Genomic DNA, 25820 nt, shown 5'->3' on the forward strand with positions numbered 1-25820 from the left:
CATTTTGAAACCATGCATCCCAGATGGAATCTACCCATCTGCCCACTCACTCATGGTTTCATGAAACCATCCTTGAGCGTCTGCTCTGCGCCAGGCCCTGGGCTCACACACACCCTTGGGCAGCGCCGGGCTGCACGTGGGAGGTCTCAAATGTTCACATACCCCAGCACCACCCGAGGCATTGCAGTGCAGAGTCCTGGACTCTGGCCCCAGAAATCTCGACTAATTTGGGCAGGGATGTCGGAATCTACATTTTCACAAGTAGTCCAGGTGACTCAGCAGAAGACGGGCCATGGGTGATCCTGCACTGCTTGCCGTGGGGCAGAGATGACCCCCGTGCTGTGCCCCACCCCTCCCAAGGCCAGGGACCCTGCCAGAGGACGGCTGAGTCCTGTGCCCTGAAAGGCCAGGGTCCTCTCCCCTCATTCCCCGCTTGTACCCTCGTTATCCCGCCCCCTCCATGCTTTGGATTCACTAAAGAGAGTGACCTGTTGCCTTTCTTTATGCATTCAGACGCAGAAGAGCTGCCTCCCCCCACACCTCCAGGTATGTCCATATTTTTTTCTAGTCTGGACAACTTTCTGATAATAATAATAGTATCAAACTCACTGTTTTGAGCCCCTCACATATACAGCTCATTTAATCCCACAATAACGCGTGGAGGCAATTACTTTTCTAGATAGGTAAACTGAGGCAAAGAAAGTTAGCAGTGTACCCAGGGCTAGCCAGTGGATTTGAACCCTTGGCCACCAGTCTCATTGACCATATCCTTTCATTGGCCCTGGCTCCACAAAGATCAGGTAAAATTAGCACAAAGATGGGGAGACATTTTGCTCAGATTATTGCTAATCCTGCAAAACATCCTTTGCTTTACAGAAGAGAAATTTGAGGCACAGAAAGGGTGAGTAACTTTCCTGAGATCACTCAGCAAGTTAGTGGTGGAACGAGTATTGACACTGATCAGTCTGTCCACGAAGTACATGCTCATGGGGATCCTATGACTTTTGCCTGTTTTCAAAGATTTTCAAACTTAAGGACTGAGTGATATTCATCTGTAATAAAAGCCAAAGATTAGAAAAATCAGAGCAACATATGCATTGTAAATTCCGAAATGATACTGGAGGTAAAGGAAAAGGCATTTTGTTTCATTGCAATAGATGTTTCTGAGCACCTGCATGGGAGCAGGAATGATCTCTGTATGAATATATGTATCTAATTATCAGAGCTGAGGGTTAAGGAGATCCAAAAGCCTGCCGAAGATAACTCAGGTAGAAAGTAGTGGAACTGGGAGCACCCGGGGGGCTCAGTCAGTTAAGCATCCACCTCTTGATTTCAGCTCAGGTCATGATCTCAGGGTTGTGGTATCGAGACCCATGTCGGGCTCTGCGCTCAGCAGGGAGTCTGCTGGAGCTTCTCCCTTCCTTCCTCTCCCTCTACCTCACTGCCAACTTGTGCATGCTCTCCGTTTCTCTCTCAAGTAAATGAATAAATAAATCTTTGGGAAAGAGAGAGAGAGAAGGGGGGAAAAGTAGCAGAAGTGGACTTTGCAGACCCCATCTCTTGCTCTTTGAATGAACGTGGCTGCCTCCACATACACAAGTCATAAGTCATTGTCAGAAGCATCTCTCTTGGACACTTTCTTAGAGAAGACCTTGATGCGTTCTGGGTGTTCCTGGGATGAGTGGGAAGGAAGACCGTCCAAAGTTCAAAGGCCATGGATGGAGGTCAAGGGCAGGGGATAGTCAAATGAAGGCCTACCTAGAGTTCTCATTTTATATAACTCAGCTATGCTGAAGACTACATAGATAATGGGGAGATGAGGAAGACCATGTTGAGTGAAAGGAGCCATTCTGGTTCTCTGTTGCTACTCTAAAAGCAGAGTAGTTTACTACAACAGTCATTTAATGACGTGTTTGTTGTTGTGGGTCAGGAATTTGGGCATGGCTCAGATAGGAGATTCTTCTGCTCCATGTAGCTCTAAGCAGGGTCACTCAGTGGGTTTCACCTATAGGGTGGTCTGGAGAGTTGAGCACATGCTAGATGCTTGGAGGAGACAGGGGTGGGCTCCTCCAAGGCCCTCTTCCCCTCTGGTGGTCTCGGGACTTTTTCACACGGTCTCCCCAGCAGGCTAATCATTCTTACAAGGTGGTTCCAGGTGCACAAGTGAGCCAGTGTTTCCAGAGACAAGAAGTGGAAGCTTCCAGTCCCACAGTGTCACTTCCACCATATTCTGTTGGCCAAAACAGAGGCCACCCAGGTTCAAGCAAGGAGACCTAGATCAAACTTCGTGACAGAAGGCATGTCCAAGAATGTGTGGCCTTCTTTAATCTGCCCCAGGATAATAGAAATATTCACTCAGCACCTTCAGACCTTTCTCAGTTGGCACTAAGTACCTTGACATTTCAGAGAAAACCCTTTACATTTCACTAACTTGTAGATGAAACTCAGTACTTCTCCCCTGAATGTCAGCATGATCTCCCTTTTTCTTTTCCTTCTAGGTCTTTCCACAGCTTCTCAGGATCATATAACAGGTAGTTACTTGTTTAAACTGTGATGGTAACTCAACACCAAGAGAACCGTCATAGCAGATGCTAGGCAGAGTGCCCAGGATGTGACACAGAGAGGCAGGCACAGCACAAGTGAGGGGCTGCTTGTCTACCTCCCAGGCCAGTCCTGTCATGGCCCTTTCCATGAGAACACCAAGGGAGTCAGCATCCCAGCCAATGCAGCCCCTCTGTTCCCACTATAGCCTCCCCAAGGGACATGCATTTGCATGACTAAGGCCTGTAAATATTGACTTGCTAGCCCAAGGGGCAGGCTGGGAAAGGGATATGTGGATCTGCCCAGGTCAGAGTAGGCGGGAGGGTGACAAGGGACCTGAAGAGAATGTGGTGGTCATACCCAGCCTGCCTTCTAAGAGTGCAGTCCTGGAGGGAGCACCCACAATGGGTGTCAGCTCACCAGTAGAGGTTTCAAGAAAACCAGTCCCAGGGTTCTCGTGTCTGTCTGACCTGGCCCAGTTGTAACTACAACACAACTAACAGGATAGCTCCAAGCTAACTTGGTGCACCCCTACTTGCCAACATCTGTCACTTTGAAGACCAAGAATCTTGGAATTCTGAGAGCATGACAAGTTAGTCAGGCAAAAACAGAAAGGAGAAAATTAAGCAACTTGGTAATTTAGGAAACAAGGTCAACAACTCATGTTGTGTTTTCAAATTTCCTCTAAAATAATTTGATGATTCTAAGATCTCTGGTTTTTTGTGTGGCATGCTACATGTGTGTGTGCACGTGTGTGTACATATGCATGTGTATTGATTTATATGAATATATTTTATATAACAAATAATATATATACAAATATAATTTGTATTTATTTATATGAATATAATATATTGTATATAATATAAATAATATAAACATATATAATATATTTTACATAATATAATATAGAAGAATTAGATTTCACTTATGTAACTCTTACAAATCCAAAGACCTGTAAGTTCCAGTCTCTGTAGATACTGAGTTAAAGGAAACACAATCTACCCAGAAAAGGGGGTGAAAAAGAACTTAAGGGGACGGCCAGTCATAGCCTCCTTCAACAGGCCACGTCGTCCCCTTCTCCCCAGCTCATCAGACACCAAAGTTGTTCTGGAGCCTCTTGTTCTGCAAACCTTCCCAAACTCTCACTTTACCTAGGCTCAACAGCGTCTGTCCCTTCGTCCTTCCTTCCCAATTCACCATGTAGATCCTCTCTGCCTCTCTCCCCACAAGCAAGAATCCTTCCACCTTAGAAGAATGAGGGGATAGTGAATAGACCTGAAAAATATAATATTTTCTTTAGCAGAGGGTAAGGGGAGAGGAAAAGACAGGGACCTCCCATATATTAATATTCTTGTTGCATCAGAATGAGATCGAATGGACTCTCCCTCCCTGGAGACGTTTAGGCTAAAAATCTGTACAGACAGACTGTGTGTGCCCACTGGGGGGACCACTGCCTGACTCACCCAGGTGTGAGTGGGTCATGACTGGGGTCCCCTAGGGGCCACCTCAGGGACACATGCTGGCATCCTTCTTCCTCTGGCTTCAGGAGGAAGTAGCTCCTGTGGAGGGGTCTTGTCGAGTCTGTCTGGCTCCTTCTCCAGTCCGCTGTACCCGGAAAGCTACCCGACAGACATCCAGTGCGTCTGGGAGATTCACGTGGACAAAAAATTCCGCATAGAACTCATGATTCCGACTTTGAAGTAAGAAAACAACTTTTTCAGAGAAGATTCTTTTTAAATAAGTGTATTGGTTTGTGGATTCAAAATAAAGACATTTCTTTTAGTGGGAAACATTTGGGGAGGAAATTCTTCCCAATTTGAAGGTCAAATTAATTTTGTAGCCCTATCCAACGCGTTCCTTCTACTTGGAAAAACTGAGTAAATGGTTTACTGACAAATTCAACCTCATGAGGATAGCTTTTTCTTTTGACTTTTTTCCTAAGAATGTCATCCAAGTCCTCCTTACCAGCATTGCCCTTGTTATACAATGGGTACCAATACTTAGGCTCTTAGAATTTCTTTTTCCTTTTTCTGAATTTTAAACAAGCAGTAGGAGGCTTCCCATTCACCCACGTGAGCCGCCTACTCCAGCCCCAACCCCGAATCTTCTCAATGTTGCCTCCAAGTGAAAGGAGCCAGAGGAGGCCTGGACTTATCTCTGACACACAGGGGATTCATCTCTCTGAGGCACTGACTTTTTTTTTTTTTACCTCCACAGCATGAAATAACAGCCGACATTTCTTTTAGTGTTGCCTGTGCATCCAGGCTCTGTACTATGTATTTTGTTTTGTTGGTTTTTTTTTTTTAGATTTTATTTATTTATTTGATAGAGAGAGACACAGTGAGAGAAGGAACACAAGCAGGGGGAGTGGGAGAAGGAGAAGCAGGCTTCCTGCTGAGCAGGGAGCCCAATGTGGGGTTCGATCCCAGGGCCCTGGGATCACGACCTGAGCCGAAGGCAGACACTTAACGCCTGAGCCACCCAGGCACCCCTGCACTATGTGTTTTGTATGCCTTGTAATATTCCAGCATCACTACAGCCCAAGGGTATATGCCCCTGTCATCTCCATGAGAGATGAGGAGCTTGAGGCTCAGAGATGGTAACTGACTGGTCCAAGGCTGACCAGCTAGGTCTGTCCGGTTTCAGAGCTCCAGCTCTTCCCCAGCATGTGATTCTGTGGGCGGAGTCCGGCCCAAGCCCTCCCTGTTGTATATGACATGCTTCAAGCTGCTGACATTATGCAACATTATGAGATGCTATGAAAATCCAGCTTTAGCACACACTGACTTACTGCCCGGTCCGTGGAGTTAGGCAGGCCCTAGGCCAAAGAATATCCTAGAAACGTGTAATCTTTGTTGACTAAAACCCTAAGGACACAGAGAGCCCACAAGGAAGTGAGACCCTTGAGCCCACACCTCCAACGTCCATTCTGTTACAGGGAATTTGTTCCTTCAAAATCAGCCTCAGGCACATCCCTCATCAGTGCCTGCCAAAGTGCAGACACTCAACATGCTGACATTTTTACTTTAAAATCGAGTTTTTTCTCTCCAAGAATTTGAGTATGGAAAATGTTGTGAAATAGAGAGGTGGGAAAATCTGGCCATGATGTTGGTTACACGCTGATCGTTGAGGGACTGGCCTGGTAAGAATTCATTGGCCGTGGACACCAGCACTTTTAATATTCCATGGAGATGGTGACTGGCCAGAGCCATTAGGATTTTTAAATTTCTGTTCCTAAGTCATAACCACAGTCACCACAAGCCTCCCACAATCCTCAGACAAAATAAGACTTCTGTAATAAGGCATCTGCAGTTTACTGATACTTTATGTATGAATATGCAGTTTAAAGTGAATCCAAATATTTAATCCTATGGTTGTCATCCTTTTTTTAAATTTTAAGATCTAGGAGGTTTGAACCTGCCACTAACCCTCCACTTTGATACCCCCAGCCTGGAGGATATCCTTGGATGCCCCTACGACTCCATTGAAATCTTTGATGGCCCCAGGATTGCCTCACTGTCCATGGGGAAGTTCTGTGCCTCGGTGGCTGTGATATTTTTCTCCTCCTCAGACATCATGACCGTGGTGTTCCGAAGTGATTCTATGATCACCAACACTGGCTTTTATGCTCTGTTCAATGTAATTCCACAGGGCGAAGGAAAATCAGGTAGGAAGCTTCCGGTCCTTAAAAGGCAGAACAGTTTTCTAACTTGAGAGACTCCCCTGTTCGCAGAGGCCTGAGATTCACTTTTTAAAACACCCCACTATTGGCCCCATAAGCCCTGCTGTGTAGCTGTTAGATTTTCCCACTAAGAGCATCATGTGGGCAATTGAAATCAGGCAGTGGTGTGAGGCTGAAATGACACGATGATTTGGGGGTAATGGTAGCACCTGGGAAGACCTTTCTCACTGTCGCCTCTAAGGGGAAGAAGCTTTAAATGTGTAGATGAGAAAGGAGCTTTAAGTGTGTAGAGCCTGGGGGACAGAAGAGAATGCCTGAGTGGGGAGGGTGCTCCTGCGGCTTGAGTGGGAACGGATGACCTTACTCAGGGGACATGTGATGGGTGACAACGAGGAGGCATTCTAGGCAGAGAGAAGAGCAAATACAAAGGCTCTTGAGGATATGCTGGAGAAACAGAAACCAAAGTGAGTGTGGCAGAACTTGTGAACTCGGTAAGGGAAGGTCTCCAGGAAACAGCATGCTGTTCCAGCTGGCCACAGCCCATCAGCCCAGAAATAGCCATCCCCATGGGGCTTTATGAAGTCCTAGACAGGCTGGTGGCCCAAGTCCTTCAAAGCATTAAATTGACATTTACCCAAGTGACATCCAAAAACACAGGTGGGGACCCCTTCCTCCAGGGCCCCAGGATTGTGTCAGAGACCCACACGGTAAGACCTGCAGAAACCAAGATGTGCTGGGTGCTGAGCACTGTGCTTTGTATCCACACTCCCACACACTCATCACCCCTCTGAGATGCATGCTGCTGGAGTCCCCATTTTACAGATGAGGAAACTGAGGCCCAGGGAGATAAAACAACTTGTCAAAGGTTACACAACTAGAGAGCAGTAGAGCTGAATTCAAACCCTCTTCTGTCTCACCCTTATGCCTGGAAGCCCTATTAATGAATAAGACAGCCTTGGGCTTTGTTCTTGCCTTTATTTACCTGAGACACAAATGCAGGAGCTAGAAATCCTTCCTACTTAAAACTTCCCAAGTTTAAAACTAAAACCCTGCTCTATTTAGAAGATGGACCCGAGCTGCAGCTGGTGGGCGGATCTGGGCAGTGCTCCGGACGCGTGGAGGTCCTCCACCAGGGGAACTGGGGCACCATATGTGATGACCTCTGGGACCTGAATGAAGCCCAGGTGGTGTGCCGACAGCTGGGGTGCGGACGGGCCATTGCAGCCCCTGGGAAGGCTCACTTCGGCCCAGGCTCCGGAAACATCCTCCTGGATAACATCCAGTGTTCGGGAAGGGAGAACCACCTTGGCCAGTGCCTCAGCTCCGGCTGGTCAGACCACAACTGTGGCCACCATGAGGACGCAGGTGTCATCTGCTCAGGTAGCTCTCCTCCCAGGGCACGTTCTTTCTGACCTTTCGACCAGCGGAATTTGAGTGACGGATGGAGGGTATGCACAGAGCAGGGCCAGGGGAGCTGAGAACGGCAGCCCCACAGATGAGCGTCCCCAGGCTGACGAAGAATGCTGAGAGCCTGACTTCCCTCTAAAGAAATGCATACCAGAGCCATTCAGTTGGCAGGTCCTTTTCTCTGCAACCTCTCCCGGGTCCGAGCTCCTTTTCCAGAATCTAACATGCTCGTGTTCCTATTTATGTAATGAAGCTTACCTGTTTAAGACCCCCTCACACTAAGAACCCACCACTTGTCTTCATAAAATGTAACTTAGATTTCCTAAATTTACCTTTTTTTTTTTTTAATTCATGCAGATGCTGGGGCCTGGGCTCCAGATGTGATCCCCACATCTCCAGGTAGGTCCCATACCTCGAACTTCTAATATCTCTGCAAAGTGAATCAGAAATCTAATCTGTCTTGAGCTAGACGCTGCTGGACAGTGACCTAGACACTGATCTCCCAGGGAGCTTTGAAATCCTTGATGTCAGGCTACGCCCAGACCAGTCACATCAGAATCTCTGGGCTCACACCAGGCCGACTGGTCATCAGTAGTATGTAAAGCCTCCCATGTGATCCCAACATGCAGCAAGTTGAGAGCCAGTGGCTGGGACAGTAAGCTAAGAGCCACATTTCCCAAATGAGATGGCATGCAAAACTCCGTTCTGGACAGAAGAGCAAGGATGGACAGGAGGGGAAAGGGGGAAGAAGTTCCATCTCCGTGGCTGAGAAGAGGGTCAAGATGGAGAGGCGAGAAGGTAAGAAGGTTTGCCTTCCAAGAACATGAGTTGGAAAATGAGAGCATGGGAGAAAACACAGATGAGTCTATGCCACACTCTCCCAGTGGGTCAAGAACAGGCTGAGTATGAGAAGTGAAGCCATTTGGGGCTACTCTGGGAGACTTTGGACTTCACCGATAACTCAGGAATAGAGAAGGGTACACGTCTGGTAACCGACAACGAGTCAGTGTGTGGCAGTGACCTCCAAACTCAACACTCCACTGATATCTGAGCACATGTGGTCCTGCCTCCTGCAGCCGCTGGTCTCTCCTGGACAGGCTCTCAGCAGCCCACTTCCCCACCTGCCGGCGCCCTGGGCCCCACCCAGCCTCCTCCCCAGCCCTCCACAGTGGCTAATTCCACCCTCTGCCTTCACTGGGGGCCTGGGTGTGGGGAAGGTCAAGGTTGAGGTGCACCCTACAGGGTTTGGGGGCTGGGCAAGGTGGCTAGCAGCCTCTCCCTGCCAGGGTCTGGCACCACTGTGGCACACTTGGAAGGACACTTGGTGGGGGGTCCTTTTACCTACTCCAGTACAGATCTCAAGGGCATCCCAGGTGGAGGTCGCCATGCCCTGGAGACTGCCCACCTCATGTAGGATGCAGAAGTGAACCTACAGGAAGGGGCAGTTGACTTCCCCAGCTCCAGCTGAGGCCCCACATTTTCATTTTGCATGAGGACCCACAACGCATACAACCAGTGGGGGGGTGTTAGAGCCCACAGAACCATTTCTCAGGGACTGACAAGCAGCTACCTCCCTTTGGTGGCCTCTGGCTTTTCTTTTCTTTCCCAGTGAGGAATCTCCCAGAGTCTGGAGCCAGAGAGGAGGAGGGAGAGGGAGAACCCGGCTTCCGGTTCCTCAGACAGCTCTGTGCCGAGCCCACTTGCCATCTAGGGTTGCAGACCTCAGAAGCCAGTATAATGTCTCTTTTCTCCCTGCTACGGTATTCCTTTCCTGAGGCAGGTGTGCATAGCCCACTGAATAAGAGAAGGCATCATGGAATAAAAGACAGTACAGGGGAAAATGAAATCTTTATGTCAAGTACTATCCACCTACGGGTGAATCACTTCTCCATAAAGCATTATGTATTTGCAGGGACACACACAAAATAAGACTTTTGCCATTTAACTCTCTCAGGGAAACACTGCATCTCAAACATTTTAACAAAAGGGAATTGCCTCTTTTTTATGATTTATATATTTATTTGAGAGAGAGAGGGGGAGAGAGAGTGTGAGCGGCTGGAGATGCAGAGGGAAAGGGAGGAAGAATCTTAGGCTGACTCCTCGCTGAACACGGAGCCAGACGTGGAGCTCAGTCTCACCACCCCGAGATCACGACCCCGAGATCACCACAAAAGGGAATTGCTTCTGAGACAAATTTATGTCAGAAGAAATTTACTCCACTGCTGTCCCGCACCCTTCCTGGCGAAGGACTAAGAAGGAAGGACAGCAGAGGGGTCGCTGTCCTCACTGCTCTGCAGCCCAGGAAGGACCACGGAGACAAAGAAAAGCTCGAATGCACCTGACCCATAGGCTTCAAACTCCATGCCCTCTAATCCCTGGTGTAAAACTCTGACAAGCACCTGCTTTCAAAACCTGCCCTGTCCTCGACCTGCCAGGCAGTGGTGCCTAAGGACACATCTAGAATACAGAAATACATGCTTCACAGAAATCAAAGCCAAAAGGACGCCAGAAAGGAGGAAGCTCCCCCCACCCAACCCCCGGGGGCCCCACGACCTCAATGGAAGGCTTGTCCTTTCCCCACCGAGGCTCTCCGCTGTCTGGTTTTTGTCCTTTGTCCCTATGCATTTCTGCACGTTCTGCAGTGGTGTGCGCTCATAAGCCCAGTGATGTTACTGTGGGTGACACCTCGTGACTGATCGATCTCAGGACAGCCCGGGGCTTGGTGGACCCTAAGACAGAAGAGAAAGCAAGTCACGTAGCTGTGCGTTGTCTGTGGTTTCTTGGTGAATCACTGAAAGAAGGGGAGAGAAAAGAGAAATGAGGGAGCCCAGTGTAGTGGGCTCAAGGTAGTAACAGGTGCATTCATGTGTATGTAACGGTAAGATGCTTTTGTGATGCTGAGCTCCTTCCTGATCTTCTTTGGTTTCGGTGTTTGCAGCTCCCATCCCTCAAGGGCCTCCACCGCAAGGTAACTCTCCTTCATTGAAAGTATAATGTGTCGAGGATGGAATCAGTCTTGGTAATTCATGAGAGCAGACTAGATGTCCGCCTGTCCTGGCTGCCTGAGGGGAAGGAATCAGCGGGACGGAGCCCTCGGGGAAGGAGGGATGGTCTACGCTGAATTGAGCCGGTTTGCACGGCAGGAAGCTGGGCATTAATGATATAGAGCCTTAATGGTGTATCAGCCGGACACCCCACACCTGCCATGGACATGTCCCATCCCATTTCCAGTCTCACCTACAATCATGGGGTCCTGCCCTGGTACCAGCCACACATCTTTTCTTCCCCTCATTCCCTCTCAGAGGTACAACCACACACCAGCCAAGCTACAACAATGTCTACACCACCATGATCCTTTCCCATTTTGCGATTCCCTGTTGAGCTTGATGGAATTCTGGATTCTACTCCCGGGAAAAGACAAGGTGCACGCCTGGGAGCCAACCAGTGGTCTCTTGTCTGCCCACAGGAGGAAGTAACTCTTGTGGAGGACTAATTTCAGGCCTCTTGGGCTCCTTCTCCAGTCCTTGGTATCCAACGAACTACCCCACTGACATGGAGTGCATCTGGGTGATACGTGTGGCTGAGAAGTTCCACATAGAACTGGTGATCCCAAGCCTGAAGTAAGCAGCTTTGCCTTTTTCTACTTCAGTGTCCCTCGTGCCCCTACTAAGAGTTTTCTTTCCCAGATTAACCAGCCTCAATTCATTCATTCCTACTTCTTTCTCTACCTGTACCCATCTTTAAAGGAATGTATCCTATTTTAATGCACATTTATATGCATATATATTTACATATTCATATACACATCCATATACCCGAGTCACTCTTTTTTTTAAAGATTTTATTTATTTATTTGAGAGAGAGACAGTGAGAGAGAGCATGAGCTAGGAGAAGATCAGAGGGAGAAGCAGGCTCCCCATGGAGCTGGGAGCCCGATGTGGGACTCGATCCCGGGACCCCGGGATCATGACCTGAGCCGAAGGCAGTCGTCCAACCAACTGAGCCACCCAGGCGTCCCCCGAGTCACTTTTTAATGGAAATATTGCTTTTCTTGATAATGTTGAACCTGGTTTCATGTTTCTACATCAGGTTCCATCTGGGTCATTCCCTCTTCCTGACATTATTCACAGTCTGTGCCAAACCTCCACCACTGTTCCCACCCCGGCGTGTCAGCCTCAGGTCGTCCAGGAGCGGGATGATTAAATGCTGTCCTCAAAGGGGAAGTAGGTCTGTAGCGGAGTGAGGGATGCATCCGACCGTCTTACCCGATGGCCAAAGTTCCTTTCAAAGCAGGAGAACAAAAACCAGTATCAGGGAGCATTGCCTACTGTGAGGGAAATGCATTTTTCATTCCTTCCTTCCACACCCATGAATTCAGTGAAAGCAAGGTGAGCAGATTTGGTACGGTGGATGCAAACCTATGAAACCCACAGTTCTATGACTTGGGGGCTCAGAGCGTCGTTTTGTCACTTCGGGACTGTGCTTACTGCAAACAGCTGTACTGACCCACTCTTCCCATGGTCTCAAGGTGACTTTCCCAACATAAATTTCCTACTATAATTTCAGGGTTTACAAATCAAGGAGCTGCTTCCTGTGTTGCCTACAATCAGAGCTTAGTTACTGACTTCCAGGTTTTGTTTTTAAGCCTAGAATTATTGATATTTGCCTTTTGTGTCTAAGGACACGAAGTTAGTTATTTTGCACCAGTGAGACTCAGCTGACAAGGACAGACCCCACGGGACATCTGGCCGTGCCTGGAGGCATTTTTTCATTGTTCAGGACTGCCTGTTCAGGACTGGGCAAGGAGTACCAGAGTCACACAGTGGGTGGAGGCCAGGGACGCGGCTAAGTGTCCTGCATTTCCCAAGACAGCCCCCCCGACAAAGAAATCTCCAGCCCCAGATGTGGATAGCTCTGAGACTGAGAACCCCTGCTTGAAGCTTGCATTGTTTGGGTTTTGTTTTTTTTTTTTCTATTTCAGCTTCTATGCGGAACTGTCTTCACACTCGATCTGCAAAAATTATATCCATATTTAAAATATGCCATTTCATTCTTGCTAAGTCAAGTGTGTCCTGTTCTCGTGAAATCATTTCTCAGATTGCAGTGTCTCCTGTTGTGGTCACACTGTTGTTGCCCTACATATAAATGTTATCCTTTATTTTCTTACTTTAAAAATAGGTCATGGGGCTCCTGGGTGGTTCCGTCGGTCGGGAATCTGACTCTTGATTTCGGCTCAGGTCGTGATCTCAGGGTCCTGGGATGGAGCCCTGTGCTGGGCTCCATGCCCCGCAGGGAGTCTGCTTGCGATTGTCTCTCCCTCTCTTTGCCTGTTCCCCCTACTAGCTCGTGATTACCCTCTCTCTTTCCTTCTCTCTTGCTCCCTCTCAAAAAAAAGTTGGGGGAAGGGGTTGTTTTGAGGTACTTGGCTCTTCCTTCATTGAAACAGATGCGTGCTTCAATAAACCGGTTTTCAAATTCGGTGAATCTATAACATGTACAAGTGTAACTGTGTATGTCTTACACAACGAGCCCCTACAACGCATGCCTCAAGGGTCACTTACTATTTTAATGTCAACATGCACACTTCCCATTTTTATCCTGTTAGATTAGAGCTGATATTCTTTACAGTATATTTATTGAACCTGCTTTCTGTGCAGGCCCTGGTCTAGGAGCAGACTTCTAGTGTCAAACAAGACAGGTCTCTATCCTCACGGAGGATATATTCTAGATGGAGACACAAATAGTACTTGAATAAACCAGTAGTAACTCAGGGGACAGGTTCCATTAGTGTTAAGTTGATATGTGCTATGAAGAAGAATGTTTATACATATATGGTATAGATAGAGATAGGTATAGATAGATAGGTAAAGATGGTATAGATAGAGATATCCTATAGATAGGATAGAGAATAGAGGGGGTGAGGACCACATTTGGTAGGATGGTCAGGGACAGCTTGTCTGAACATCCAGGTTGGAACCGGACGGTCTGGGGCATGGGAGGGAAGATTCCTACTCAGCAGGCCCTGGGAGTTTCGACAGGAGGCACCATTCCTCCCTGCTCCAGATCCCATTATGTGTTTTACTCAATGAGACCCTGTGGATGCCTGCCCCCGCCCCAGGCAGTGGCAGGTTTGAATAAAGAGTCAGGGGACATTCAGGATACACTCAGGGTAGAGAGGAAGATGGTGGGAAAGACCAAAAACCAAAATACCAGAAGGCGGCCACTAAAATAGAGCCAGAGAGACACAGAGAAAGGCTGACTGACCTGAGCCAGTTCCCAGAGGGAAGGACAGAAGGACAAATTCAAGCAATATTTAAGGAACCAAGTCCACTAGCGGGACATGTGGTTGGAAGGAGGCAACAGCAGTGACTGCAAATGGTACAAATGATTTTATTTAAGTCATTTCTGCAGATCTCCTTGGGGAGATTTACTGTGCCTTTACCTCCTCAGATTAGAGGACATCTATGGGTGCCCTTATGACTTTATGGAAGTGTTCGATGGACAGCAAGTCGCCTCACTCTCCATGGGCAGATTTTGTGCTGGGACAGAGCTCTCGTTCCTCTCCTCTTCAAACATCATGACTGTGGTGTTCAGAAGTGATGCCATGATCACCAACACAGGGTTTTATGCTCTGTACAACGCCATTCAGCAAGATGAAAGGGAGAACGGTGGGTATCCTGATATGGACCTTCGAGGGAAGTTAGATCTAATTTGTGTCCTTTCTCTTTATGAGAGTAGATGCTTTCTAAATCTGACCCGCAGGGTCCACTGTCACTAATGACATCCTGAGCAATATCCACTCTGACACTAACAGCCCCAGCAGACCCCTCACCCTGCTCTGCCACTCGCTGTCATTTTCCACCACCACAACGTCCTGGCTGAAGAAACAGAGGGCTGGGTCTCATGCCTTGCGTTGGCTGGGTAGATAGAGGACCTGAACGAGGGTCTCTCTTTTCCAAAGGAAGGGAAGACGCACTAGGGCAAATCCTTCTACAACAAACCTACCTCAAACTACAACTACCAGCCCACCTGATTCCAACTTAATTCCATACAAAAACCACCCAGAACAAACCTCTTGGATTCTGTAGCAGGGCATAGGGAATATTCTAGAGCTCTCAGTGGTTTATGCTTAGGGTGACTGTGCAATTTATTCTCTAATCAGGATACTTGTGAGGGTTTAAAAGGGACTCTAGAATAATTAAGAGGCATTACCTGATCTGCAACCATTGTAAATCCAGATTATTATAGGCAAATCAGGACACAAGGCCACCCTACCTAGAATCCGATAGCCTAAGGTGAGAAAAATGTGCCCAGGTGCTGAGCATTCTGTAACTGCAGAAAGTCCTAGAGTTTGGAGACAGCACCACAGCTCAGAAGCCTCTGTTTTCCTGTCCTGTAGGTGCATCCCTGAGACTGGTGAATGGCAGCCACAGGTGTGAGGGCCGGGTGGAGGTCTTCTACAATGGCACCTGGGGCACTCTGTGCGATGACAGCTGGGACCTGACAGATGTCAGGGTGGTATGCCAGCAGCTTGGCTGTGGTGAGGCCTTATCAGCCCCAGCTCAGAGCTACTTTGATGGAGGCACTGGCCACATCATGCTAGACGACGTTCAGTGCACAGGGAACGAAGCCAAGGTGTGGCAGTGCACACACAACGGGTGGTTCTCCCACAACTGTGGGCACCATGAGGATGCCAGTGCCATCTGCTCAGGTGAGACCTGTAGGGCCCGGCACACCTGGGAGAGGGTCTCGCACATCAGCAGCCTCTGGGAAGGGAGAGCTCAATGCCAGAAGGCCATTACTCAGAAAGGACTGTAGGACTTCAAGCCAGCTTTCTAAGTCACTTTAAGAGTTAGATTTCCCTCTTTCCAATTAGTGTGTCTATAAAATGTGCCAGGTCTCCCCCCCACCGCTTAAAAGTTGTGATAATTAGATAGAGGATTTGTATCATCAGACATCCCATTCCTGGATAGACATGCCACAGTGTTGGGGACAGTCCCCTGTCCCTGAATAGGAGTAGTAGCTGGTGTCCAAAGACAGCTTAGCGTGTGCCAAGCTCCACGCTGAAACCAGTGCAATCAGACTCTCATTTGACCTTCCCAGTCTCTAATAAAGGAGACTATTACTTTCTCACCTTACTGACAAGACAACAAAAGCATATCTAAGGTCACACACGGTTCCTTCTCTGCTCAGTATCGTCTCCAAGATACTGTAGGGAAGACTGAGCTTGGCTCGGTTACTAAATGTCCTCCAGCCCCATAACTGAGCAAAAGAAAAGAAATACCGTATTTTTTTATTTGCTTTCAGTTTTAGTATCTCCGGCAATTAGATGAAATATCATGAGGCTGAAAAGCAGAGTGCGCCCCTGCACCCAGTGGGCCCTGACCTGGCTGCCAATCCTTAAGCAGCATTGATGGGTTTGGTACTACATTCTCAACTGCCCACAAAGAATGTGTTTGATCCTTAAAAAAAAAAAAAAAAAAAAGACCTGATTTTCTTTTGTGAACCACATGACTGTCTTACTCTTTCTTTCTTTCGGTCTTTGAGTAGGTGTGGATGGGAATCCGAAAGTAGGACCAAAAGGTACAGTCGCTCTTGTGTACATTTCAACTGCTGTCAGGTCTCCGAGTGACGTCTGTGACCCTGGTTACTGGTTAATCCTGTAATCCGGGCACAGGTGACAGCATAAACCTTCTTTTGCTAATGAACCAGAGCAACACAGCCCACTGGGGTTGACCTATTGGTGGCGCTGGCTGTCCGCAGAGGGTTGGGAGAGGGCGGGTTGGGGGGGGGGGTCAGCGTTCAGGTTCACCAGCAATGCCATATGTGGGCCCCAGGGCTGCGGTGAGTCGGCTGCTGCTGTGATAGAGGGCTAGCTGCTTGCAGGGATCATCATGCCACAGATGCTGCGGAGGAGAGCAAGGAAATGGGAACCCCAGGCCAGCCCTCAAGGAGCTGTATCCAACCTCTCCCATCCGCACCCTTAGTGCGCAGACGGCCCAGCTCTTAAAGAGACAGCCACCTCTGCCCAGAGCAGCCACAACTTTGAATATCAGTATTTTTGAGGAATATCCTGGATAAAAATCCTAGCTCACGTATCGTTCTTCCTCTGTGTGTTTTCACAGACTCCGCTGGTGATGGTCCTGCTGCAGGTGCGTCAACTTTACGTAAACCCTTCGCGTGGTTTTAGATTTGCCTTACCCTCAGTGTAACCCTTCCCGCAGCTAGATGGTGCTCTCTTCCTCTTCTATGTGAGAAGCTGCAACATCGAGGAGACTTTAATTTAAATTTCGCACCAAACCCAGTATTTCAGCCATAAAATGGATGTTTTATGGGACGTGGGTGTCTGACGTCAGCTGGGATTGATATATAATACAAGGCATCTTCCAACACAACCAGCCAGTGACGCACCCTGAGAAAGGATGCTTTAGGCTCGCGTTGTCCTTGTGACTTTCCACGAAAACACGCACTCAGCTCTGTCTGTGCATCTAGGTCCAGAAAGCCCTGCCAACCCTATGGCAGTGTCATTTCTCCTCACGAAGGCCAGAAAGCTCAAAGGGACTGGTGTAACCCTTTTATCTGACGGAGAACAGCATCAAAAACTCAGAGGGGTCCCCAAAACCAACTTTTCTCTTATCAGGCAAACCAGCCCTGGAGTAAACTCCCCTCGCTCCTCCTCCCTGTGCCCTCTGACCCCTCGGAAAACACAGCACGGGTCAGCGCCTCCTCCTGATGGGGTCTCTTCGCTCTTTCTTGCAGATGAAAACTTCCACTGTGGCGGTTTGCTCACAAATAATTCGGGCTCCTTCTCCAGCCCTTGGTATCCTAAGAAATACCCTATAAATGTGGTGTGTGCCTGGGTCATCCACGTGGACGCCAGGGCTCGTGTCAAGCTCACATTTGAAGTGGTGAAGTGAGTAACTGTCTCCCACTTTGCTCTGTTTTGTCAACACAGTTATTGTATGGTGACTCACATAACACAATAAAAAATAAACATAAAATAAAATAAAAATAAAAAATAAACATAGTTATCCTACCCACTGCCTCTAGCGCCACCAAGAAACAAACGAACAGACAATAGAAAAAAGCCACCTTCCACAGTTAATTCTCCAAAGCAAGGAAGGCATTAGAGGCCCATTGGGTGGCATTGATCGAAACTTTAAAGGCGAAAGTCTTTTGATGCTGCAATTCCAGTTCCAGAAGATGAGTCCACTGATAGTCTCATGTGCTGAGGGTAATCATGGCAATGTTCTTATAGGAGCATAGATTGGAAACGATCTAATCGCCGTCAGTAGGAGATTGTTAAACACATCTGGGTCCACCACACACTAGGGGTATATGGCCATGGAACGGTCTGCAAGAAAACCTTGGACAACAGGGCAGCGATTGACATCTGGACTTAGACTCTAACTGGAAGGAAGCTGTTTATAGTAGCTGCTTCTTAGAAGCAGAATGAAGCCAGAGGGACCAGTCAGGGGTGGGAGAAATTTTACTTTTCACCAAACACCTGTCCATACCACTTAAATTCTGGTCTCTGTGCTTATAATGCGTGCTTAGGAAATGCAATTTCATGGAAACTTTACAAAGTGGAAGGTTTTTATAAACAGGAAGATACGTACTGCCTGTCAGCAGGGTCATACTTCCCTCCGAACTGTGTGAAAAGATGTGGGTCTCAGTTGGTTCTTCCAGAACCATCCCTTCCTGAACCCATCTGTGCAGTGCTGGGGGAGGAAAAGCCCCAGCAGACAGATTCTGAGTGATGTTGTTCCTTCAAAGGTTGGAGAACTTCTACGGCTGTCCGTACGACTTCGTTGAAGTCTTTGACGGCCCGCAGAGTGAATCTTTTTCTCTGGGGAGGTTCTGTTCTGGTACAACCCCAACATTCACCTCCTCCTCAAATCGCTTGACGGTGGTCTTCCACAGTGACGCAATCATCACCAACATGGGCTTTTATGCATCCTATGAGTCCATTGTGCAAGACGAGATCAATACTGGTAAGTCCTTTGGTCATTTTGTTCCTGGCCCTGCCTGGTGGAAGGCGAGGGCGGGTGGGCAACTCGGACAGGACACCAGGGATGGCCAAGGGTCCCCCCGCTTCCTCGTTTACCCCTGAGGTCTGACTGGGGAAAGTACTTGAAGACCCACTTGTGGGCTATGGAACAACACATCCAGTCACATCTTCCAATACTAAAGCCCAGCACAAGGCGCCGGCCGGGGCTCGCACCTGACGCAGGCTTGGAGCCTGTTTCATTCCACACACGTGTCGTCTCTACACCTGCTTCCGGTGCTGCCCACCAAGAGTGGTCACAACCAGGGTCAGTACATGTGGTGCTGCCCACCCTACACCGCCCTTTCAGGGGCCTCCTTTTGCCTCTGTCAGGTAGACAATCCTGTCTAAGGGGAAAAGCTTTAAAAACAGCCTTCAGAAAATCATACAGAGGGGCACCTGGTTGGCTCAGTGGGTTAAAGCCTCTGCCTTTGGCTCAGGTCATGGTCCCAGGGTCCTGGGTCTCTGCTCAGCAGGGAGCCTGCTTTCTCCGCCCTCTCTCTCTGCCTACTTGTGACCTTTTTCTCTCTGTCAAAAAAATAAATAAAATCTTTAAAAAAAAAATCACACAGATGTGAGAGCTCAAACCCATATACCCTTGGCCCACTTTAACCCTCAGTGGCTCCCTCCCCACGTCGGAGCCGAGAGCCCTCGAAAGCTGGTCAACTCCCAGGAAATGCCCAGGCCCTTCCTCAAAGGCAGGGGCAAAGGTGGGGTGTCCAGAGCATGACCCAGGCGTGTCTCCTTTCCCAGATTTGGCCCTCAGGCTGGCCGGCGGCAGCCACCGGTGCGAGGGCCGCGTGGAGCTGCACTACAATGGCACTTGGGGGACAGTGTGTGATGACAGCTGGGACCTGCGTGACGCCCAGGTGGTGTGTGGGCAGCTGTCCTGTGGCAGGGCGGTGTCGGCCCCCAGCAGGGCACATTTCCGCCAAGGCTTGGGCCCCATTGCCCTGGACGACGTGGAGTGTAGGGGGACAGAAGCCAGGCTGTGGCAGTGCCTGCACCGTGGCTGGTTCTCCCACAACTGTGGCCACCACGAAGATGCCGGCGTCGTCTGCTCAGGTGGGTCTGATTCTGACCCAGGTGGGTGGGCAGAATGGCGTTCCCAACTGCACTCAGAGCAGGAAGGGATCTTAATGTCACTGTTTCCCAAGCTTTCGCCATTCCGACACTCCTGCATGGCTTCTGCCCATCCACCACCCACTGCACTTTCCCCAATACTTTCTTTCTCGTGAACTCTTCTTTCATTTACATGAAATCATTTTAAAGGAAGTTCTATATTCCCCCCATACGTGGACAGCCAGGATCACTTACTGTAAACAGACAATACATACCAATAGACACTGTGGCAATAAAACAATGTTAAAATGTTAAAAAAAAATTAAAACGAACAATGAACTCTCTAATCTGATCAATTCATGCTCATGCATATCTGAAAATATCCTTAATCAAAATGGAACTCAACTTAAAATTTTAAATTATAATGCTTTATAAATATATAACTCTTAAAATAGAAGATGCACCATCTCAAATTATCTCACGTCTCACCAGTGATGAGTCATGCCTCTGGGAAACATCTCTTTGGTTCATCCCCCTTGTTGCCCAGGTGACACAGAGATGGCTCTTAAAGTCACAGAGCTGGGAGCCCAGGTCCCAGCCCAGCGCAGTTATTCCTCAGTTTTATCCCAGTTGAGTTTCTGGAAATGAATTCCAAAGCCCCCATTTATCTCTGCTTCTTTCTGGGTCTGGCTGGGAAGCGGCAAAGTTGTTGATCAGCCAGACCTGTCCACGATGACCAGAGGATAGAAGAGTAAGCAGGGGTGGGGGGTATTAGAAGCTTCTGAGAGGAGAAGAGAGACATCAAGGGGCAGAGTCAGTGTTGAAGCAAAGCAGGAGTGGAAGTCATGTGCTGAGTATGACATCTGAGGACAGGGCTAGGGGCCGAAGGAGCAGGGAGGTGTGGAACCAGAACCGTGGACAGAGTCACAGGAGGTGGGTGCGAAGTGATGGGGACAGAGTTCACCTTCACCCTGGCTCTGCGGCTCCTTGGCTCCCTCCAGGTACTGATGCTCCCAGTGTGTGTCCTTGACACAAACCTAGTTCTGCATTTTGCAAACTGACACTTGCTCTGGGAGGCAAGATCCACATACCCAGGAAGAATTACAAAAATCAAACCAACTGGAAAGTTAGGACTCCACATAAGGCAACCAGCACTGTGACCAGTTTGGGGGTGAGGAAGACACTGTGATGGCCACCAGCTCGACAAAAATGAACCCAGTGACCCAGGACATCTAGTGCTTGCAATCATGGCAACTCAGGGCCATTCTCACCTGCCCAGATTGGGTGCAATTTCTCCCCAGAACAAGAGATGGACATTTCTGTTTCAAATAAGTAGATCAACTTCTCGGGTTTGAGAAGAATGAAAGGACATGACATATGCTCACCTTTTGATCTATGTCTCTCCTAGCCTCTCTGCCTCACTCAACACCATCGGCTGATACAAGTCACCCAATTTCAGGTAATTTCTATTATGCTTTATTGAGTAACTGTAACTTATCTTGGCAAAGTCACCGTGGGCAGTACGGCAGTGGTTTGGGAGCCAAAGGCCCTGGATCTGCCATCCTGGCTTCATCAGTTACAAACTGTGGGATCTTGAATAAATCTCTGAACCCCCTCATGCCTCCTCCTGTAGATATGGATGAGGAGGAGGATAATAGCCTTTGCCTCCTAAGGCCGCGCTGGGACACAGCGCTCTCTCTGTGTAGGATGGGCGAGGCAGTGCCTGCCATGGGTGGGGGACACTATTTAGAGGCAATGGCCACCTTCCAAGCACTGCAAGGAGTCATCTCTGTGTGTACTACTTTCTGCCTGACAGGATGACAAAGAATGAAGAGACTGAACACCTAACTTGGTCTTTCCCTGACTCCATGACCAGCTCAGTAGTTGTCATATTTTAAATTAGGTCAGCCCCCCTGTTTGTGGCAGAGTCTTCAAGAGTAAAATACAATATGCAGGGGAGTTAGGGAAAAAAAAATGGCCCCACACCTTCGAAGGAAACATCAGAGCAGGTTAGGCTAAAGGAGGAATGCTTTCTTTAAAATCTCTCTGCTTAAAAAAGAAAAAGAAATGTATTAACGACCATGCTCTGATTTTCTAGAATGTGCCTCAGTTGCTTGTCCTGCTGGTACATACACCAGCTGAGCGATGGCAGGGCACACCCCCACCAAGCGAGGACCAGGGAAGGGACTTGATCTAGAATCAGGAACTGTACGTGACCCACAAGGCAGAGGGCCCGCGGACAGTTCACCGGGAGTTCAATAGGTCTGGCATGTAAGATGTGGTATCCTGTCCTTTTGTGTTTCGCTCTGCCCTTAGCATCTTTCCCGGAGCCGACAGAAGTTCCCACGTCAGCAGGTAAGCTGTTCCTCTCTCCTCACTTGCCTTCGCTGACTCGCGTTTTAGCTCAGAAATGCTCCAGCGCGATGGCTGTGGGAGAAAATGTCGCCACCGGAGACACTCCCCGCCCCCCCAGCCTGAGGCGGGCGTGCAGGGGGCTGCTGCCAGCGGAGGGGGCTGAGGATGCCAGGGTTTGCCTGGAAAATCTGTGGTTGGCAAGTGAGTGGCAAGAAGCTAGATGCACATACGACTTCTGGGGACGGGTCTGGAGGGCTGAGGGTGGCCCGCTCAGCCCAAATCTCCCCCCCCCCGGACTCCCACCATGAGCTGTCCTTGGCTGTGTTCTCAGCATAGCTCACCTCTGTTCCCTTCTGCAGCCCTGCCCTTCGAGCAGGAGGGGCAGCCAGGCACGACCGCTCTGTGCGCTCCCCGGAGCATCCGCACGTATGTGCTGTGTTGTTCCCAGCGATGTGCTATGTTCCCACGTATGTGCTGTGTTGTCCCAGCGACCCTGGGAACAACACAGAGGAAAGCTATTGTTGTCAGATGACCAGCGTGTGCAAGGGCACACAGAGAATATCACACACACACACACGCACACGAAGTGGTATGTGCATGTTAGCTTCTCAGGAAAAACCCAACAAACCCTGTGAGTGCCAGAAACCAACACTTTGCCACATACCGGAAAGACACGAAGCAGCTTCACAGTGAGGCGGGTCCGAGCCAGCCGGCTAAGGAGCAAAACCTTCTGGCAAGCAACTGTAACCTCCAGAAACGCAGTCATACCCAAGTCAAGAAAGAATAAACGAGGGAGACAAAGTGAAGTGGGGAGTAGATCTGTTGTCACCGGTTATCAGCGGACACTCTCCAAGAAGTGCCATCGGAAGTGTCCACCAAGGTCCAGGCCTGCGGCTGATGAATGGATCAGGCAGGTGTGAAGACCACGCTGACACCTGGGGCACAGTGCGTGATGACAGCTGGTCCCTAGACAATGCCCACGTGGTCTGCGGACAGGTTGGCTGTGGCCCGGCTGTGTCCACACTCCCGGGGGCCAGCATCCGCCCTGGGTCAGGCAGCATCCTTCCAGACAATGTCAACTGCGCGGGAAGCGAGTCCTCCCTGGGGCAGTGTCCTCCCGGCGGCTGGCTCGCTCACAACTTGGGGGCACCACCAGGACGCTCGTGTCTTCTGCTCGGGTGAGGGTGGGTCCCTCGCGGGTGGGTCATGGAGCTGCCTGGGCTGAGCCTGAAATCTGCACGGGGAGTCTGGAAACATCTCCATGCCTTAAAGCTTCCCCGCATCCAGGACAGGTTCCTGTTCTCACTCCGGAAGGGTTGCCAGCTGCTTCAGATATGGGAGGGCCCCGTTCCACTCAAGGGACTCCAAAGGTTAATCTGCTGTAAAATAATCAGTAATGGTACTTATAAAGTTGTCGGTGGATGAAACGAGTCATCCCACATGAAGCCTTAGTCAAGCATATGACACACGGTGAATGTACGACACGTTAACTGTTTCACTGGGATTTTAGTTCCTAAGGCAAATTCTCGAAGAATCACTGTCTTGGAGGTTCGGGCCAGGCCGTAAACACCCGAGCAGAAGAGCCCAAGAGAGGAGAACAACTGTTTACACAGGCTTATTGGGCTGTTCTTGAACAGAGACAATGATTTTCAAACCACTCAACCATCCTCATTTCTATTATTTTTTAATCTTGATGAAGTCCCAAAAATTCATTTTTGTTTTGTTATTTTTTAAAAGATTTTTTTTTAATTTATTTATCTATTTATTTGGTTATTTGGGAGGGGGCAGAGGGAGGCAGAGGGCAGAGGGCTGCATCTCACGACCCTGAGATCCTGACCTGACTGAAAAGCAGAGTTGGACGCTTAGCAGGCCACACCCCCAGGTGCCTCACCCCATTTCTATTATTAACCCTCCCCCCATTTTTCCTTATCTCTGCAGATTCTGCAGCTGCTGGGCGTCCAGGGATCCGTGAGTTCACTCCCATTTTATCTGCCAATGGGTGACGAGCCACCTAGTGCCGGGGGCCCCCACACTAGGTCCCCCTCACCACCCTTCACTCTCCTTGACAATGCTCTTCGCTCCAGACCTTTCCCAGAGGGCGAAGGCCCGGAGCTGTTTCCCAATCCCATGAGGCCGTCCTCTGGCCCCCGAGGAAAAGCTGTCTGGGGTGTTGGCAAGTTTGAGGCCATCCTTCCCGTATAAGAGATCTGCGTGTCAGCAGGACTGAGACCCCGGCTCCTGAGCCGAAGTGGGGGCTCATCCACAGAGGGGGTTACAGGCCAGAGAAGGCAGGAGGCTCTGGGGGCAGGCAGTCCTGGTGGCAGCAGACTTTCCCGACTCCGCCACGCCACCTGGACCTCTGGATGTTACGGCTGAACCCTGGGTTCTGAGAAACCCTGTGGGCCGATGGGGCCATACCCTCCCAACCCCAACATCCACTTTATTTCTCTTGTTGTCTCACTCCTCACCAGAACAGTATGTACACGTGTGTGAGCCACCATCACGTTTTACATGCTAACCATTGGATTAGACTGGATGGGGTCGTTTAAAGGCAAACCCACGCCTGGGAAGGAGAGGCTGTTGAGACAACTAGGCAATTGCACGGATGGTTTGGAGTGTCCTTATGATGTTTTCTCTTCCCCACATGCAGCTTCTTCAGCTCCTGGGGAGCAGCCGCGTGTCTTCCATCCAACAGGTATCTTTTCCATTCTTAGATTTTGTGACTTCTTTTCCTAGGCTGGCATTGGTGGCCCACAGAAATGTAGCCAATGTAGTTTTCCTGGCCCTGAGGCTGTAGGGAATCAAGCCTGGTGAGATGGTGGGTTGTCCCCACACGGGGACCTTTCCAAGGAGAACCAGCCACCCCCCCAGCCTCAGTGGCATCACTGGACGTCTTGTAGGAAGAGCCTGACCCACACAGTACTCTTGGGGGCCCTACTCTAAGGGAACCCCAGGAACCAGATCAACTTCTGGGGCTCAGAATATGAGAACCAACCTCATTTGCTTTTGGTTCAGGGGCACGCTTCACCCAGTCACCATCCTACCTTCTGGTAGGAGCAATGCTCCCCCCTCTTCTGCTCAGTTTCCCAGCCCCAACCTTCTCCCTCAACCTCCAATAAATACTTCAACCTTTTTAAAATTCAAGTAAGGTGAAATTAATTTTGTTCTGAGAGCTCCATAACATTTTTCGAGACCTGGGTAAGAAATAAGAAGTCTGAACATCAAGTGTTCTGCTGAATGGTTTTGAATTTGTAGAGAAACCATATGGCAAATGACACTGCAGACAGGAAGAAAGCAGAAGGCTGTTTTTAAGTGTGTCTTCTACAAGGTCACCATTTGGCCCTGGTTCCCATAAAGAAGTGGCCCAGTGAGTGTGAACCACTGTAGAGATGGTGCTAAATTTCAGAAACCAGACGCAGTCCTGTGGTCCCCTCTGCATCTATGGTGTCCCCGTGGACACAGGCTATGCAACCAGTGGCCAGAGGGCTGGGGCTGGGGTAGAATTCTCTAGCAGGGAATGCTGTCTCATTTGAGAGTGGCGAGAACCTTCTCCAGCCCCTCTGCCCTTGGCCCCTGCAGATCCGCCCCTGGTGCGACTGGCGGCTGGGAGGAGCAGGTGTGACCGCCGTGTGGAGATCCTCTAGGATGGCCCCTGGGGGGCGGTGTGTGACACCTCTGGGGCCTACCTGCTGTGCAGGTGGTGAGCTGGCAGCTGGGCTGCAG

At 49.4% G+C, this 25820-nt stretch overlaps 1 protein-coding gene across 1 annotated transcript in view; it reads left to right on the forward strand.

The window, feature by feature from the left end:
* The window catches only part of LOC125084416 (deleted in malignant brain tumors 1 protein-like), a 75839-nt gene that overhangs the window by 27510 nt on the left and 22509 nt on the right, over positions 1–25820 (forward strand). Inside the window, exons 18-36 of the mRNA XM_047701642.1 lie at positions 514–546; positions 2499–2531; positions 4091–4244; positions 5994–6211; positions 7289–7606; positions 7991–8032; positions 10572–10601; positions 11100–11253; positions 14084–14301; positions 15033–15344; positions 16184–16216; positions 16759–16785; positions 17393–17546; positions 18410–18627; positions 19434–19745; positions 21151–21201; positions 22059–22097; positions 24036–24065; positions 24748–24792. Of these exons, the coding sequence (XP_047557598.1) occupies positions 514–546; positions 2499–2531; positions 4091–4244; positions 5994–6211; positions 7289–7606; positions 7991–8032; positions 10572–10601; positions 11100–11253; positions 14084–14301; positions 15033–15344; positions 16184–16216; positions 16759–16785; positions 17393–17546; positions 18410–18627; positions 19434–19745; positions 21151–21201; positions 22059–22097; positions 24036–24065; positions 24748–24792 (2421 nt within the window). The remainder of the gene's footprint in view (positions 1–513; positions 547–2498; positions 2532–4090; positions 4245–5993; positions 6212–7288; positions 7607–7990; positions 8033–10571; positions 10602–11099; positions 11254–14083; positions 14302–15032; positions 15345–16183; positions 16217–16758; positions 16786–17392; positions 17547–18409; positions 18628–19433; positions 19746–21150; positions 21202–22058; positions 22098–24035; positions 24066–24747; positions 24793–25820) is intronic.

Source organism: Lutra lutra, chromosome 14 (genome assembly GCF_902655055.1).
Source record: "Lutra lutra chromosome 14, mLutLut1.2, whole genome shotgun sequence".
NCBI classification, from domain to species: Eukaryota; Metazoa; Chordata; class Mammalia; order Carnivora; family Mustelidae; genus Lutra; species Lutra lutra.